This window comes from Aethalodelphis obliquidens, unplaced genomic scaffold (genome assembly GCF_003676395.1).
Source record: "Aethalodelphis obliquidens isolate GAN/ISIS:26980383/991018 unplaced genomic scaffold, ASM367639v1 scaffold4, whole genome shotgun sequence".
NCBI classification, from domain to species: Eukaryota; Metazoa; Chordata; class Mammalia; order Artiodactyla; family Delphinidae; genus Aethalodelphis; species Aethalodelphis obliquidens.
Window position 1 is genome coordinate 5,964,331 of NW_020837948.1, and position 14,636 is coordinate 5,978,966.

The 14,636-nt window shown below is 37.1% G+C and overlaps 1 protein-coding gene across 7 annotated transcripts in view; it reads left to right on the plus strand.

Moving 5' to 3' along the window:
* CDKL3 (cyclin dependent kinase like 3) overlaps positions 1 to 14,636 on the plus strand; it is an 82,589-nt gene that overhangs the window by 19,324 nt on the left and 48,629 nt on the right. For 6 of the 7 annotated variants that reach the window (XR_003430957.1, XR_003430965.1, XM_027097492.1 and 3 more), the window contains exons 4-5: positions 10,290 to 10,402; positions 12,438 to 12,577. The exons of the other annotated variant lie outside the window; for it this stretch is intronic. Coding sequence is in view for 4 of the 6 variants with exons in the window: in XM_027097492.1 (XP_026953293.1) it covers positions 10,290 to 10,402; positions 12,438 to 12,577 (253 nt within the window). In the remaining 2 variants the exon portion in view is untranslated. The remainder of the gene's footprint in view (positions 1 to 10,289; positions 10,403 to 12,437; positions 12,578 to 14,636) is intronic. 7 annotated transcript variants of the gene reach the window in all.

Genomic DNA, 14,636 nt, shown 5'->3' on the forward strand with positions numbered 1-14,636 from the left:
GACTCCTTAGTTGAGGCTCACTGGCTCCTAAGTTGTGGCATGCAAACTCTTAGTTGGGGCATGCATGTGGGATATAGTTCCCTGACCAGGGATCGAACCCAGGCCCCCTTCATTGGGAGCTCAGAGTCTTAACCACTGCGCCACCAGGGAAGTCCCTGTTCATTGTATTTTTTTTTTTTTTTTTTTGCGGTACGCAGGCCTCTCACTGTTGTGGCCTCTCCCGTTGCGGAGCACAGGCTCCAGACGCGCAGGCTCAGCGGCCATGGCTCACGGGCCCAGCGGCTCCGCGGCATGTGGGATCTTCCCGGACCGGGGCATGAACCCGTGTCCCCTGCATCAGCAGGCGGACTCTCAACCACTGCGCCACCAGGGAAGCCCCATTGTATTTTTTGATAGTACTTTTTATGTTTGTAAGTTTGGTAGTCGTGTTACTTCTTTCATTTCTGATTCCAGTAATTTGAGTCTTCACTCTTTTTTTCTTAGTCATGCTAGCTAAATGTCGATTCTGTTGATTTTTACAGAGAACCAGCTTTTGGTTTCATTGATTTTCTCTATTTTAAAAAATTCTGTTACGTTAGTTTTCACTCTAATCTAATCTAATAATGTTCCTTCCTTCTGGTTGCTGTAGTTTTAGTTTGCTCTGTTTTTTCCAGTGTCTTATAATGGAAGGTTAGGTTGTAGATTTGATATCTGTCTTAATTCTTTTTAAAAAAAATTAATTTTATTGAAGGGTATTTGATTTACAATGTTGTGTTAATTTCTGCTGTACAGCAAAGTGATTCAGTTATATTGATACATGGATATATATTCTTTTTCATATTGTTTTCTATTACGGTTTCTTACAGAATATTGAATATAGTTCCCTGGGCTATACAGTACCACCTTGTTGTGTATCCATTCTATATATAATAGTTTGCATCTGCTCATCCCAAACTCCCAATCCATCCCTCCCCCATCCCACCAGCCTCTTTGGCAGCCACAAGTCTGTTCTCTATAGCCTGTGAGTCTGTTTCTGTTTCTGTTTCATAGGTAAGTTGATTTATGTCGTATTTTAGATTCCACATATAAGGGATGTCTCTTTGGCAGCCACAATTCTGTTCTCTATAACTTGTGAGTCTGTTTCTGTTTCTGTTTCATAGGTAAGTTGATTTATGTCGTATTTTAGATTCCACATATAAGGGATGTCATGTGGTGTCTGTCTTTCTCTTTCTAACTTACTTCACTAGTGTGATAATCTCTAGGTCCATCTGTGTTGCTGCAAATGGCATTATTTCATTCTTTTTTATGGCTGAGTAGTATTCCATTGTATATGTATACCACATCTTTATCCATTCATCTGTCAATGGACATTTAAGTTGTTTCCATGTCTTGGCTATTGTATATAGTGCTGCTGTGTAGATAGGGATAGGTGTGTTGTCTGTCTTAATTCTTAATATAGGCATTTATAGTTGTAAATTTCTCTCTAAGCACTGCTTTACCTACATACCCTAAATTTTGTTTTGTTTCTTCATTTTCGTTCATCTCAAAGTATTTTCTGTTTTCCCTTTTGATTTCTTCTTTGATACATTTGTTATTTAGTAATGTGTCATTTCCCAAATTTTCCTACTACTTATATCTAATTGTATTCTATTGTGATAGGAGAATATACTTTATATCATTTCTGTCTTTTTAAATTTATTGAGGTTTGTTTATGGCCTACCATATAGTCTATCTTGGTGAATGTTCCATGTGACTTGAGAGAATGTGTATTCTGTTATTTGATGAAGTATTCGATAGATGTCTATTAGGTCTAACTGGTTTATAGTATTATTCAAGTCTTCTATTTCCTTGTTGATCTTCTGTCCAGTTGTTCTCAACATGTTTATATTGTTATAGCTTTCTGATGAATTGACACTTTTATCATTATAACATTATCTCTAGTAACATTTTCTGTTTGAAGTCTACTTTGTCCAGTTTTCTTGTGCTTGTTGTTTGCATGATGTAGCTTTTTCATTCCTTTTACTTTCAATCTGTTTGTATCTTTGAATAAATGTGTAAAATTTATTAAATGTGTCTCCTGTAAACAGCATATAGTTGAATTATGTTTTTTTGAAATTCAGGCTGACAATCTCTGCCTTTTAAGTAGATTGTTGAATCTATTCACATTTAATGTTATTAGTGATATAGTTGGATTTACACCTGCTTTTTTTAATATATCCTTTTTTTAAAAAAAATAAATTTATTTATGTATTTATTTTATTTTTGGCTGTGTTGGGTCTTTGTTGCTGTGCACGGGCTTTCTCTAGTTGTGGCGAGCGGGGGCTACTCTTCATTGCGGTGCGCGGACTTCTCATTGCGGTGGATTCTCTTGTTGTGGAGCACAGGCTCTAGGCACGCGGGCTTCAGTAGTTGTGGCATGTGGGCTCAGTAGTTGTGGCTTGCGGGCTCTAGAGCACAGGCTCAGTAGTTGTGACACACAGGCTTAGTTGCTCCACGGCATGTGGGATGTTCCCAGACGAGGGCTCGAACCTGTGTCCCCTGCATTGGCAGGCAGATTCATAACCACTGCACCACCAGGGAAGCCCACACATCTGCTTTATTTCTTTATTTGTGTCTCATGTCCTTTTTCTTCCTCTGTTCCCATTTTACTGCTTTCCTTTTTCATTAAGTGAATATCTTGTAATGTATCAATTCAATTTCTTTTTTTCTTTTTTTTTTTTTTTTGGCCACGCTGTGCGGCATGTGGGAATCTTAGCTCCCCAACCAGGGTTTGAACCTGTGCCCCCTGCATTGGAAGTGTGGAGTCTTACCCATTGGACAGCCAGGGAAGTCCCTCAATTCAATTTCTTTAATGATTTTTTTTTTACTATAGGTTTTGGAGATTTGTTTAGTGGTGGCTCTAGTGTTTATTATGTGCACCTTAAATTATCATAATCAGCTTCAGATTTATATTAGCTTAATTCCAGTGATATATATACATAGAAAACTTACTCCTATACAGCTTTATTCCCTTTTCTGTCTTTTTGTGGTATTTTTGCTGTGTATAATAATTTATTAATGTTACAAACCCCAAAATAACCTTGTTGTCATTATTACTTTATAATCTATAGTAATTTCCTTAGCCAAAACAGTTTTGCTCTCTCTTACCTCCTTTTTGCTGTTATTGGCAAATAATGTTACACATACATTACATTTCTATATGTTATAGGCCCAACAATATACTATATGCATAGTATTTTATACAATTGCTTTTAAAATAAATCAAGAGAATAAAAGAGGAAAATAGGAATTTATACTGTCTTTTTTTCTTCCGGTTTTATTGAGATGTAATCGACGTACAGCACTATATAAGTTTAAGGTATACAGCATAATGATTTGACTCACATACATCATGAAATGATTATCACAGTAAGTTTGGTAAACATCTATCATCTCACATAGATACAAAATTAAGGAAGTAGAAACTAATTTTTCTGTGTGATGAGAATTCTTAAGATTTACTCTCTTACAACTTTTATATGTAACATACAGCAGTGTTAATTATATTTATCATTATCCCTTGTACTTATTTATCTTATATCTGGAAGTTTATACTTTTTGACTACCTTTATCCATTTTACCCTCCCCCCACATCCCCCTGCCTCTGCTGTAACCACAAATCTAATCTCGTTTTCTATGAGTTTGTTTGTTTCTAAAGTATTGGGTTGGCCAAAAAGTTCGTTTGGGTTTTTCCATAACATCTTACAGAAAAACCCGAACGAACTTTTTGGCCAACCCAATGTAATTGACCTATAACCCTCTGTGATTTGATATTTCTATACATTTCAAATAATCACCATGATAAATTTAGTTATGATATGTCATCATACAAAAATATTACATAGTTACTGACTATGTTCACCATACTGTATGTTTCATCCCTTTGGCGCATTTATTTTGTAACTGGAAGTTTGTACCTTTTAACTCCCCTCACCTAGTTCTCTTCCCCCACCCACTTCCCCTCTGGCAACCACATGTTTGTTCTCTATATCTATAATTCTGTTTCTGTTTTGTTATGTTTGTTCATTTGTCTTATTTTTAAAATTCCACATATAAGCGATATCATACAGTATTTGTCTTTCTCTGTCTGAATTATTTCACTTAGCATACCATCTAGGTCCATCCATGTTGTCGCAAATGGCAAAATTTCATTCTTTTTTATGGTTAAGTGATGTACAGTCTTTTATAATAACATAAGTACCTTTACTTGGGCTCATTGTTTTTTGTGTGGACTTGAATTACTGTCTGGGGTCACTTGTTTTTAGCCTGAAAAACTTCCTTTAGTATTTCCTGTTACACAGGCGTGCTGGTAACAGATTCTCTTAGTTTTTGTTTATCTGGGGAAGTCTTTATTTCACCTTCATTTTTAAAAGATAACTTTGCTGGATATAGGATTTTTAGTTAATAATTTTTTCTTCGAGCAGCTTGAATATGTTGTACCACTGCCTTCTGGCCTAGATTGGTTTTTTTTAATATTTATTTATTATTTATTTTTATTTATCTGTTTTGGCTGTGCTGGGTCTTAGTTGCAGCATGCGAGATCTCCTTAGTTGCGGCATGTGGACCCTTGGTTATATCGTATAAACTCTTAGTTGCAGCATGCATGCAGGGTCTAGTTCCCCGACCAGGGATCGAACCCAGGCCCCCTGCACTGAGAGTGTGGAGTCTTACCCAGTGGACCACCAGGGAAGTCCCCGGCCTAGATTGTTTTTAGTGGGAAGTCAACTGTTAATCTTAAGGAGATTCCTCTGTAAGTGATGAATTATTTTTCTCTTGCTGTTTTGAAGTTTTTCTCCACACTCACCCAGGATTTAGCCTCAGGAACAGGTAACTGGGGGAAATATGAGAAATACTGAAGTTTTCCTCTTGGGAATAAAGCCCTCTGACTGGGAGCTAGGGAAAAAGGAAGCCTGAAGTTCTTGGCTGGAACTGTGTAGGATAGTGTCTTTGCCTTACTGAGCTAGAGTGGAGGAGGGAGAGAGTGGTCTTGATTCAAATACCACAGACTCATCTTTTTAAACAAATTTTCATAGATTTTCTCTTTTTTAAAATAATTAATTAATTAATTAGGTTGCGCCAGGTTTTAGTTGCGACACTTGGGTTCCTTAATTGCGGCTTGCCAGCTCCTTAGTTGGGCATGTGAACTCTTAGTTGCAGCATGCATGTGGCATCTAGTTCCCTGACCAGGGATTGAACCTGGGCCCCCTGCATTGGGAGCTTGGAGTCTTAACCACTGTGCCACCAGGGAAGTCCCTTCATAGATTTTCTTGAATAGATTTTTCTTCATTTGCTATTTGCCCTTAGGACTATTTCTAGAGGTTTTAATTGTTGTGGGGTTTTTTTCATAATTTTCACCAGTTTCACTGGAGAGTAGGTCAGCAGATCTCCAAGTCCTTCCCCCACTGTTTGCCCTTAGGACTATTTCTAGAGGTTTTAATTATTGTGGGTTTTTTTTTCATAATTTTCAGCAGTTTCACTGGAGAGTAGGTCAGCAGATCTCCAAGTTCTTCCTCCATGTGATTCTTTTTAATCCTCCTCTTATTCCTGCATGTTATCCTAGGATTTATTCATACTTCAGATAATGGGGGAGCCCATTAAGATTAGCACTGCAGTGACAACCAACTATATGTATTTTGTCTCCTATTGCTCTTTGAAAGGCCTGCCTAGATAATTCTTTACAGTTCTGCAGATAATGCCTTACCTTACCAAACTGAACTGTGAAAGTTCAGAACAAGCTGGGAAAAAGTGAACTTATTTGTGTAGGAGTGTTTTTAGTGCCTCTGTTAGAAGTGGAGGAGGTGAGTAAGAATTTCATACTGTAGGGAGAGTGCCTAAAAATAATTTACTTAAAACTTTGAAGGCAATAAGTTGGTCTTAATTTTAGTGTTTCTCACTAAAACTTATAAATTTCTATTAAGTTCTTTTTTTTCTTTTCTTTTTTTCTTATTGGAGTATAACTGCTTTACAATGTTGTGTTAGTTTCTGCTGTAAGTTCTTAAAACTTGTGAAGTAAGCAAGCTTTTAAGTTCCTATTATCCAGTTTTTGTTGTAATGTGGGCTTAACAAATTGTATACACCACAGTTAAGTCATTTGTTCCTTAAAATCATTATCTAGCAATACACACAGACACACATCTTCCTTTTAAACAGAAATAGGAACATACTATATATATTGTATAGAATCTTGCTTTTTTTCTCTCTTGTAATTTTTTAAATTAATATACTTTACTTTTTTAGAGCAGTTTTATGTTTATAGAAAAATTGAACAGAAAGTACAGGGTTTCCCTATATGTCCTTTACCCCTACCCACACAGCACAGTTTCCCTATTATTAACATCTAACATTAGTTTGGTACATTTGTTAGAATTGATAAACCAATATTTATACATTATCATTAATTAAAGTCCATAGTTTATATTAATATTCAGTCTTTGTATTGTGTTTCCTATGGGTCTTGACAAATGTATAATGTCATGTATCTACCATTATGGTATCATACAGAATAGTTTCACAGCCCCCAAAATCCTCTGTGCTCTACCATTTTATCTTTCCCTCCTTTTCCCTGGACCCCTGGCAACCACTGATCTTTTAAATCTCTCTATACACTTGCCTTTTCTGGACTGTCGTATAATTGGAGTCATACATTATGCAACCTTTTCAGACGGCTTCTTTCACTTAGCAATGTGTATTTAAGGTTCCTTCATATTTTTTATGGCTTGATAGCTCATTTCTTTGTAATCATTTAATATTCCATCGTATGTATGTCTGACAGTTTGTTTATCCATTCACCCGATGAAAGATATCTTACCTGCTTTCAAGTTTTGGCACTTATGGATAAAGCTGCTATGAGCATTCATCTGCAGGTTTTTTGTGGACATAAGTTTTTCAACTCATTTGGCTAAATACCAAGGAGTGCAATTTTTGCTGGATTGTATGGTAAGACTATGTTTGGCTTTGTTAGAAGCTGTCAAACTGTCTTCCAAAGTGGCTGTATCATTTTGCATTCTCAACAGCAATGAGTGAGAATTCTGTTGCTCCACATCCTTACCAGCATTTGGTATTGTCAGTGTTTTAGATTTTAGCCATTCTAATAGGTGTTTGGTGGTATCTATCTCACTGTTTTAATTTACAGTTCCCTGATGACATATGATGTTGAACATCTTTTCATATGCTTATTTGCCATGTGTATATCTTCTTTGGTGAGGTGTCTGTTCAGATATTTTGCCCAATTTTTAATTTGATTGTTTTCTTTATTTATTTGGTTGCACAGGGTCTTAGTTGTGGCCAGTGGGCTCCTTAGTTGCAGATCAGCAGCTCCTTAATTGCGGCTCAGCAGCTCCTTAATTGCAGCACGTGGGCTCCTTAGCTGTACCATGCAAACTCTTAGTTGTGGCATGCATGTGGGATCTAGTTCCCTGACCAAGGATCGAACCCGGGCCCCCTGCATTGGGAGTGTGGAGTCTTATTCACTGTGCCACCAGGGAAGTCCCTGATTGTTTTCTTATTATTGAGTTTTAAGAGTGCTTTGTATATTTTGGATGCAGCTCATTTATCAGTTATGGGTTTTGCAAATATTTTCTCCAACTGTGTGGCTTCTCTTTTCAGTCTCTTAACAGTGTCTTTCACAGAGCAAAAGTTTTAAATTTTAATGATGTACTTCTTAGCCATTTTTTCTTTTGTGGATTATGCTTTTAGTATTGTATCTAAAAACTCATCACCAAACACAAGGTCATCTAGATTTTCTCCTATATTATTGTCTAGAAGTTTATAGTTTTGCATATTACATTTAGATCTACGATCCATTTTGAGTTAATTTTTGTGAAAAGTGCAAGCTCTATGTCTAGGTTCATTTCTTCTTGCATATGGATTTCTAGTTGTTCCAGTATCACTTATTAGAAGGACTTTCTTTCCTGAATTGCCTTTGCTCCTTTGTCAAAGATCAGTTGAGGGGCTTCCCTGGTGGCACAGTGTTGAGAGTCCGCCTGCTGATGCAGGGGACATGGGTTCGTGCCCCGGTCCGGGAAGATCCCACATGCTGCGGAGCGGCTGGGCCCGTGAGCCATGGCCACTGAGCCTGCGCGTCTGGAGCCTGTGCTCCGCAACGGGATAGGCTACAAGAGGGAGAGGCCCGCATACCGAAAAAAAAAAAAAAAAAAGAAAAAAAGATCAGTTGAGTATATTTCTGTGAGTCTATTTCTGGGCACTGTATACTGTTTTCTTGATCTTTTTGTCTATTTTTTCACCAATATCACACTGTCTCACATACTGTAGCTTTATAGTACATTTTGAAGTCAGATAGTGTCTTTCTTCTGACTTTGTTCTTGTTCAACATCATGTTGGCTTTTCTGGTTCTATTGCCTTTCCATATAAACTTTAGAATCAATTTATTGATATCCAAATTGGATTTTTTAAAATAAATGTATTTATTTTTGGCTATGTTGGGTCTTCATTGCTGCGCGCAGGCTTTCTCTAGTTGCGGTGAGCGGGGGCTACTCTTTGTTGCAGTGCGTGGGCTTCTCGCTGTGGTGGCTTCTCTTGTTGTGGAGCATGGGCTCCAGGCACGCAGGCTTCAGTAGTTGTGGCTTGCGTGCTGTAGAGCGCAGGCTCAGTAGTTGTGGTGCACGGGCTTAGTTGCTCCGCGGCATGTGGGATCTTCCCAGACCAGGGCTCGAACCCGTGTCCCCTGCATTGGCAGGTGGATTCTTAACCACTGCGCCACCAAGGAAGTCCTCTCCAAATTGGATTTTGATTGGGACTGCATTGAATCTATAGATCAAGTTGGGAAGAACTGACATCTTGACAATATTGAGTTTTCGTATACATGAACATGGAATGTCTCTCCATTTATTATATTTAGATCTCCTCTGATTTCTTTAATGAATCTTGCTTTTTTTTACTTGAGAGCTTATTTCAGAGATCACTTTATATTAACACATGCAGATAGACCTACCTTATTCTTTTTAACAACTAATATTTCATTGTGTGGTTGTACAAAAACTTACATAGCTATTCCCGTATTGATGGATGTCTAGGTTGTTCCCAATCTTTCTACTACAAACAGTGCTGCAGTGAAATTCTCTTATAATTTATCTTTGTGCACATGTGTGAGTAGATCTTTGGATAAGTTCTTAAGAATAAAGGTGTTTAGTCAAAAGTATGTACATTTAAAATTTTAGTAGCTTTTGCCAATTTTCCTCCAAAGAAGTTGTTTAAATTTATACTGCCAGAGCAGTACATGTGAGTATTCATTTTCCATAGCCTCACCAACATAGCAGTTATCAAATTTTATAATTTTTGTCAGTTGGATCAGTGAAAAATAGATCTCCTTATAGTGTTTATTTATAATTTCTTCTGAATGTAAGTTTGGGCATCTTTTTATCTATTTAAAAAACTGATTAGGGGCTTCCCTGGTGGCGCAGTGGTTGAGAATCTGCCTGCCAATGCAGGGGACACGGGTTCGAGCCCTGGTCTGGGAAGATCCCACATGCCATGGAGCAACTGGGCCCGTGAGCCACAATTACTGAGCCTGCACGTCTGGAGCCTGTGCTCCGCAACAACAGAGACCGCGATAGTGAGAGGCCCGTGCACCGCGATGAAGAGTGGCCCCCACTTGCCACAACTAGAGAAAGCCCTCGCACAGAAACGAAGATCCAACACAGCCATAAATAAATTAATTAATTAAATTAAAAAAAAAACTGATTATGTGGGGAAAAAAAGCTTGAATTATGGATGACTCACAATGCATTAAGATAAATAAAGTAAGTGGTAAAATATTTAAGATTTTTACTTTCTAAGTACAAGATGATTTTAGTATTCAGCTATTCTACGTCATAAACCATTTATCATAATGTCCTTATATAAGTATTTGAAACAGTTTTAGCATTATAATTAATTATTTTGGACTGCTACATGGCTTCTCATGCAACTTAAATATAAACTATTTAAGTTACTAATAAAACATGATAATATTTAATATATATCCTAAAGTTGCTATATGATATTGTAGTGAAAATTGATAAATGATACCACTTAACCATTCTGTTTTCTTTAGCCTTAAGTTTATTTTAAAAGTTCTTTTTTAGGGAATTCCCTGGTATCCAGTGGTTAGGACTCTGTGCTTCCACTGCAGGGGGCATGGGTTCGATCCCTGGCTGGGGAACTAAGATCCCGCAAGCCCCACAGTGCAGCCAAAAAAAAAAAAAAAAAGTTTTTTCAGAAAAGATGTTTTATATATTTTTCTATGAAAAGTGATTTATTGTTGTCTGTTTCAGACCTGTGGATATCTGGGCTTTGGGCTGTATGATCATTGAGATGGCCACTGGAAATCCCTATCTTCCTAGCAGCTCTGATTTGGATTTACTTCATAAAATTGTTTTAAAAGTAGGTAGGTATTACTGAAATATACTGTTAAATGCCTCAAATAAGTGTTTCCAGATCAATTCTGCTTGATTTTCAAATTTAGTGTTTTCTTTATAAGAACAGGGAAGCATATTTTTTTGATAGATGGGAGTAGATGAATGCTGTGGGCTGATAAAAAAGGTAGAAAATTCTCCTCCTTTTTTTTTTTCTTAATATAAATTTATTTATTTATTTATTTTTGGCTGCATTGGGTCTTTGTTGCTGCACGCAGGCTTTCCCTAGTTGTGGTGAGCGGGGCCTGCTCTTCATGGCGATGCTCGAGCTTCTCATTGCAGTGGCTTCTCTTGTTGTGGAGCATGGGCTCTAGATGCATGGGCTTCAGTAGTTGTGGTACACGGGCTCTAGAGCACAGGCTCAGTAGTTGTGGTACACTGGCTTAGTTGCTCCGTGGTGTGTGGGATCTTCCTGGACCAGGGATCGAACCCGTGTCCCCTGCATTGGCAGGCGGATTCTTAACCACTGCACCACCAGGGAAGTCCCTCTCCTCTGTTTTTGAAGATAATATTTTTCTTTGCCAGGATGTAAATAGCTATGCCATGTTTTGATGGTTGATACTAAGAAAAATAGTAAAATAGGAACCTACTTCAATTTGTCTGAAAGTTGTTTTAAAATTTTGGCTTCTACAAATATTTGCTTCTTTCAGAGAGGACTTTTGAGTAATAGAGTTGATTTTGATGTTTTTTAAAAGTGCTTGGAGGACTTCCCTGTTGGCACAGTGGTTAAGAATCTGCCTGCCAATGCAGGGGACATGGGTTCGAGCCCTCATCTGGGACGATCCCACATGCCATAGAGCAACTAAGCCTGTGCACCACAACTACTGAGCCTGCGCTCTAGAGCCCACGAACCACAACTACTGAGCCCTGACGCCACAACTACTGAAGCCCATGCAACCAGGGCCCGTGCTCCACAAGAGAAGCCACCGCAATGAGAAGCCCGTGCACCTCAACAAAGAGTAGCCCCCACTCGCCACAACTAGAGAAAGCCCACGTACAGCAATGAAGACCCAATACAGCCAAAACAAATAAATAAATAAATTTATAATAAATAAATAAATAAAGTGCTTGGAAATAGAAAACCAATTATTTACTGAGAAAACTTTTTTTAAACCACAGTAGATAAGCAGAGAGCTCATCTGCTTTGATTACCAAAACATTTTCATGATTAGCATTGCTCATGGAGTTTCAAGGATTTTATATATATATACCTCTGAATGAGGAGCTTGAGGAGCCTTTTTTGTGGTGAGGAAGCTATACATAAACATGTAATTACAGGATCATGAGAAAGGTACTGTTAACAACTATAAAAACCGTGAATCTGGGTAAATATTGATTAAAGATACAGTTCAGAGCCTTAAAGCATCATACTTTTTTCTGTCATCTTTAAAGTTCTGGTTATGAGATTAATGTTAGAAGGACCTCTAGAGACGGTGGGATCAATTTTGTTATTTTACAAATGAGGAAACCAAGGCACAGAAAAGGAAGATTTGCCCAAGGTCACAGAATTAGTTATAGCAGAGCTAGTGCTAGAATTTAGCTCTCTCCACTCCTATTTATAGTTCTTTCCATTCTACTACTACTCTATAGCCTTGTTTCTTCTTTGCAGAATTCCTATTTATATATAATTTTAGTATTTTAGCTGTTTTGAGTAAGGGTTTGCTGATAAACACTTGCTAGTTAAACCATTTATATACCCTTATAGAAATATGTAAAAGTTTGAATGTGCCTTTTCTAATGGCATTATATGTCTTGTATTTTGGGAAAAGAATATGCACATGTGGTTTTATATTTTCTACTGCCTATGTACTATCAATAGATTACTGGGGAAACTCACATTTTTTTATGCTGTATTCAGATAGTTTCTTGTTCAACTTTAAAAAATTAAAAGAACTTAACTGTTATTCTCCCTTTTTAGTAATTTAATGCAGACTACATAACAATTTATTATTTTGATTGTAGAATAATTTCCTGGTTTTCTTATGTATATATTTTTTCTCTTTTCAGGCAATTTGACACCTCACTTGCAGAATATCTTTTCCAAGAATCCCATTTTTGCTGGGATGGTCCTTCCTCAAGTTCAACACCCCAAAAATGCAAGAAAAAAATACCCAAAGCTAAATGGATTGTTGGCAGATATTGTTCATGTATGTTAAGAGATTAAGGACTTATACTGGGAAATTTGCATAAATTATAATACAGTTTTAGGATATTACTTTAATGAGATTCCAAAAGGATTCATGAAGTAATGTTATCTGTTAAAAGTTACTATATTCCTCTGTCTTTATGTCTTAAGTTCAGAGAAATTAAAAGTCACAGGCTGTTAGAAATGAAAGGCCCCTGGGGTAATCCTGTCTATTATTTTTTGTTTATCCCAATTTTATTGATAATTAGGGATAAACTGGAAAATTTTAAGGACTTACCATGTTTATCAACACCTCTTAACAGCCAGTCTTCCTAGCAGTCTACCCAAGGGATTTGTTCCTTGTACAGTGGTATTCTAAGGTACGCACAAGGCGTTCGCAGCTGCAGTTTTAATGTTGTTTCAGGATACACCAGTACCAAAATTCAGGTTGAATCAGAGGAAGCAAAACATTATATAGCACTTTTAAATTAGTTTAAAATTTAAATTTTATTTTGAACTACATAATAAATATACCAGCATACTTAGTACAAAATTCAAAATGTGAGAGAGTTACTTGCTTCTATTTATTTTCTCTTTCCAGCCAATTTCCTTTCCCAGGGTCAACTAAGGTATCTTGTTTCCAATGTACAGCCCTTAAAAAAGTGGTTACCTAAATTTCAAAGCAAGTATAGTGTGATGTTTATAAGAAGGGGCTCTGGATTCACATGAACTTTGTTTAAAACTCAGCTCTGTCACTAATTAGCTCTGTAAACTTGAGCAAGTCAGTCTCCGTGCCTCAGTTTACTGGGCTGTAAAACAACATTAACAATATTTATTTTCTGGAGCTGGAGGATTAAATGAGGTAATGGTAGAAATATTCTCAGCACAGAGCCTTGAAGAAGCTATCAACAAATGTTGTTAATGTTAACTGTTGTTGCTGTTATTTAGATAAAATTAAACATATGACATGTAACATCTAAAGACTATTATCAAAGGAAGAAAGTTGTTTCTTTGGTACTTGGAAAGAACTAGAGTTTATTAAAGGATAAGACTTGTTTACTACATTTTCACTTCAGTTTCTTTCTTTTTTCATGTCATAGTTTTGATCATACAAAGAATACCTAATGATCATAAGAAAAATAGGAATACTTGATAAACAAAGAGGAGAAGTTAAGATTTTCCCAACCCCACAATCCAGGAAAAATTACTATTAACATTTTGGTTTATATACTTCTGGGCTTTTCCCAACCAACTACAAGCATAGAAGTTTATGCTTTTTAAAAGGTATCATACTTTACACACTGCTATGTAATCTGTTTATTTTCACTTAGCAGTATATTTTAAGCATACTACCATGTCAGTAAGTATGGAGCTACATCATAATTTTAGGGCTTACATAGTGTTTCATTGTATGACTGTACTATAGTTTATTTAACTGATCTTGCAATTTGGACATTTGTTTTCAGGTTTTTTCTCTCACTATTGGTAAAGTTGCTACAGTGAACATCTTTTTGTTTTTGTTTTTTTTTTTTGTTTTGTGGTACGCGGGCCTCTCACCGCTGTGGCCTCTCCCGTTGCGGAGCACAGGCTCCGGACGCGCAGGCTCAGCGGCCATGGCTCACGGGCCCAGCCGCTCCGCGGCATGTGGGATCTTCCCAGACCGGGGCACGAACCCATGTCCCCTGCATCGGCAGGCAGACTCTCAACCACTGCGCCATCAGGGAAGCCCAGTAAACATCTTTTATATGTTTTTATGAACTTGTATTGTTGGGATAAATTCCTAGAAGTGTGACTAGTGGACCAAAGGGTTTACAGTTTTTAGGACTTTTGATATATTTTGCTGTTTTTTCCTCCAGAAAGGTTTCATTAATTTATACTCAAGTAGCACTGGATATAAATCTCCATTCTCAATCTAACATTGATTATTATAATTTTTTTATTTTTAAATTTTATTTATTTATTTTTGGCAGCATTGGGTCTTCGTTGCTGTGTGCAGGCTTTTCTCTAGTTGTGGCAAGTGGGGCTACTCTTCATTGTTGTGCATGGGCTTCTCATTGTGGTGGCTTCTCTTGTTGAGGAGC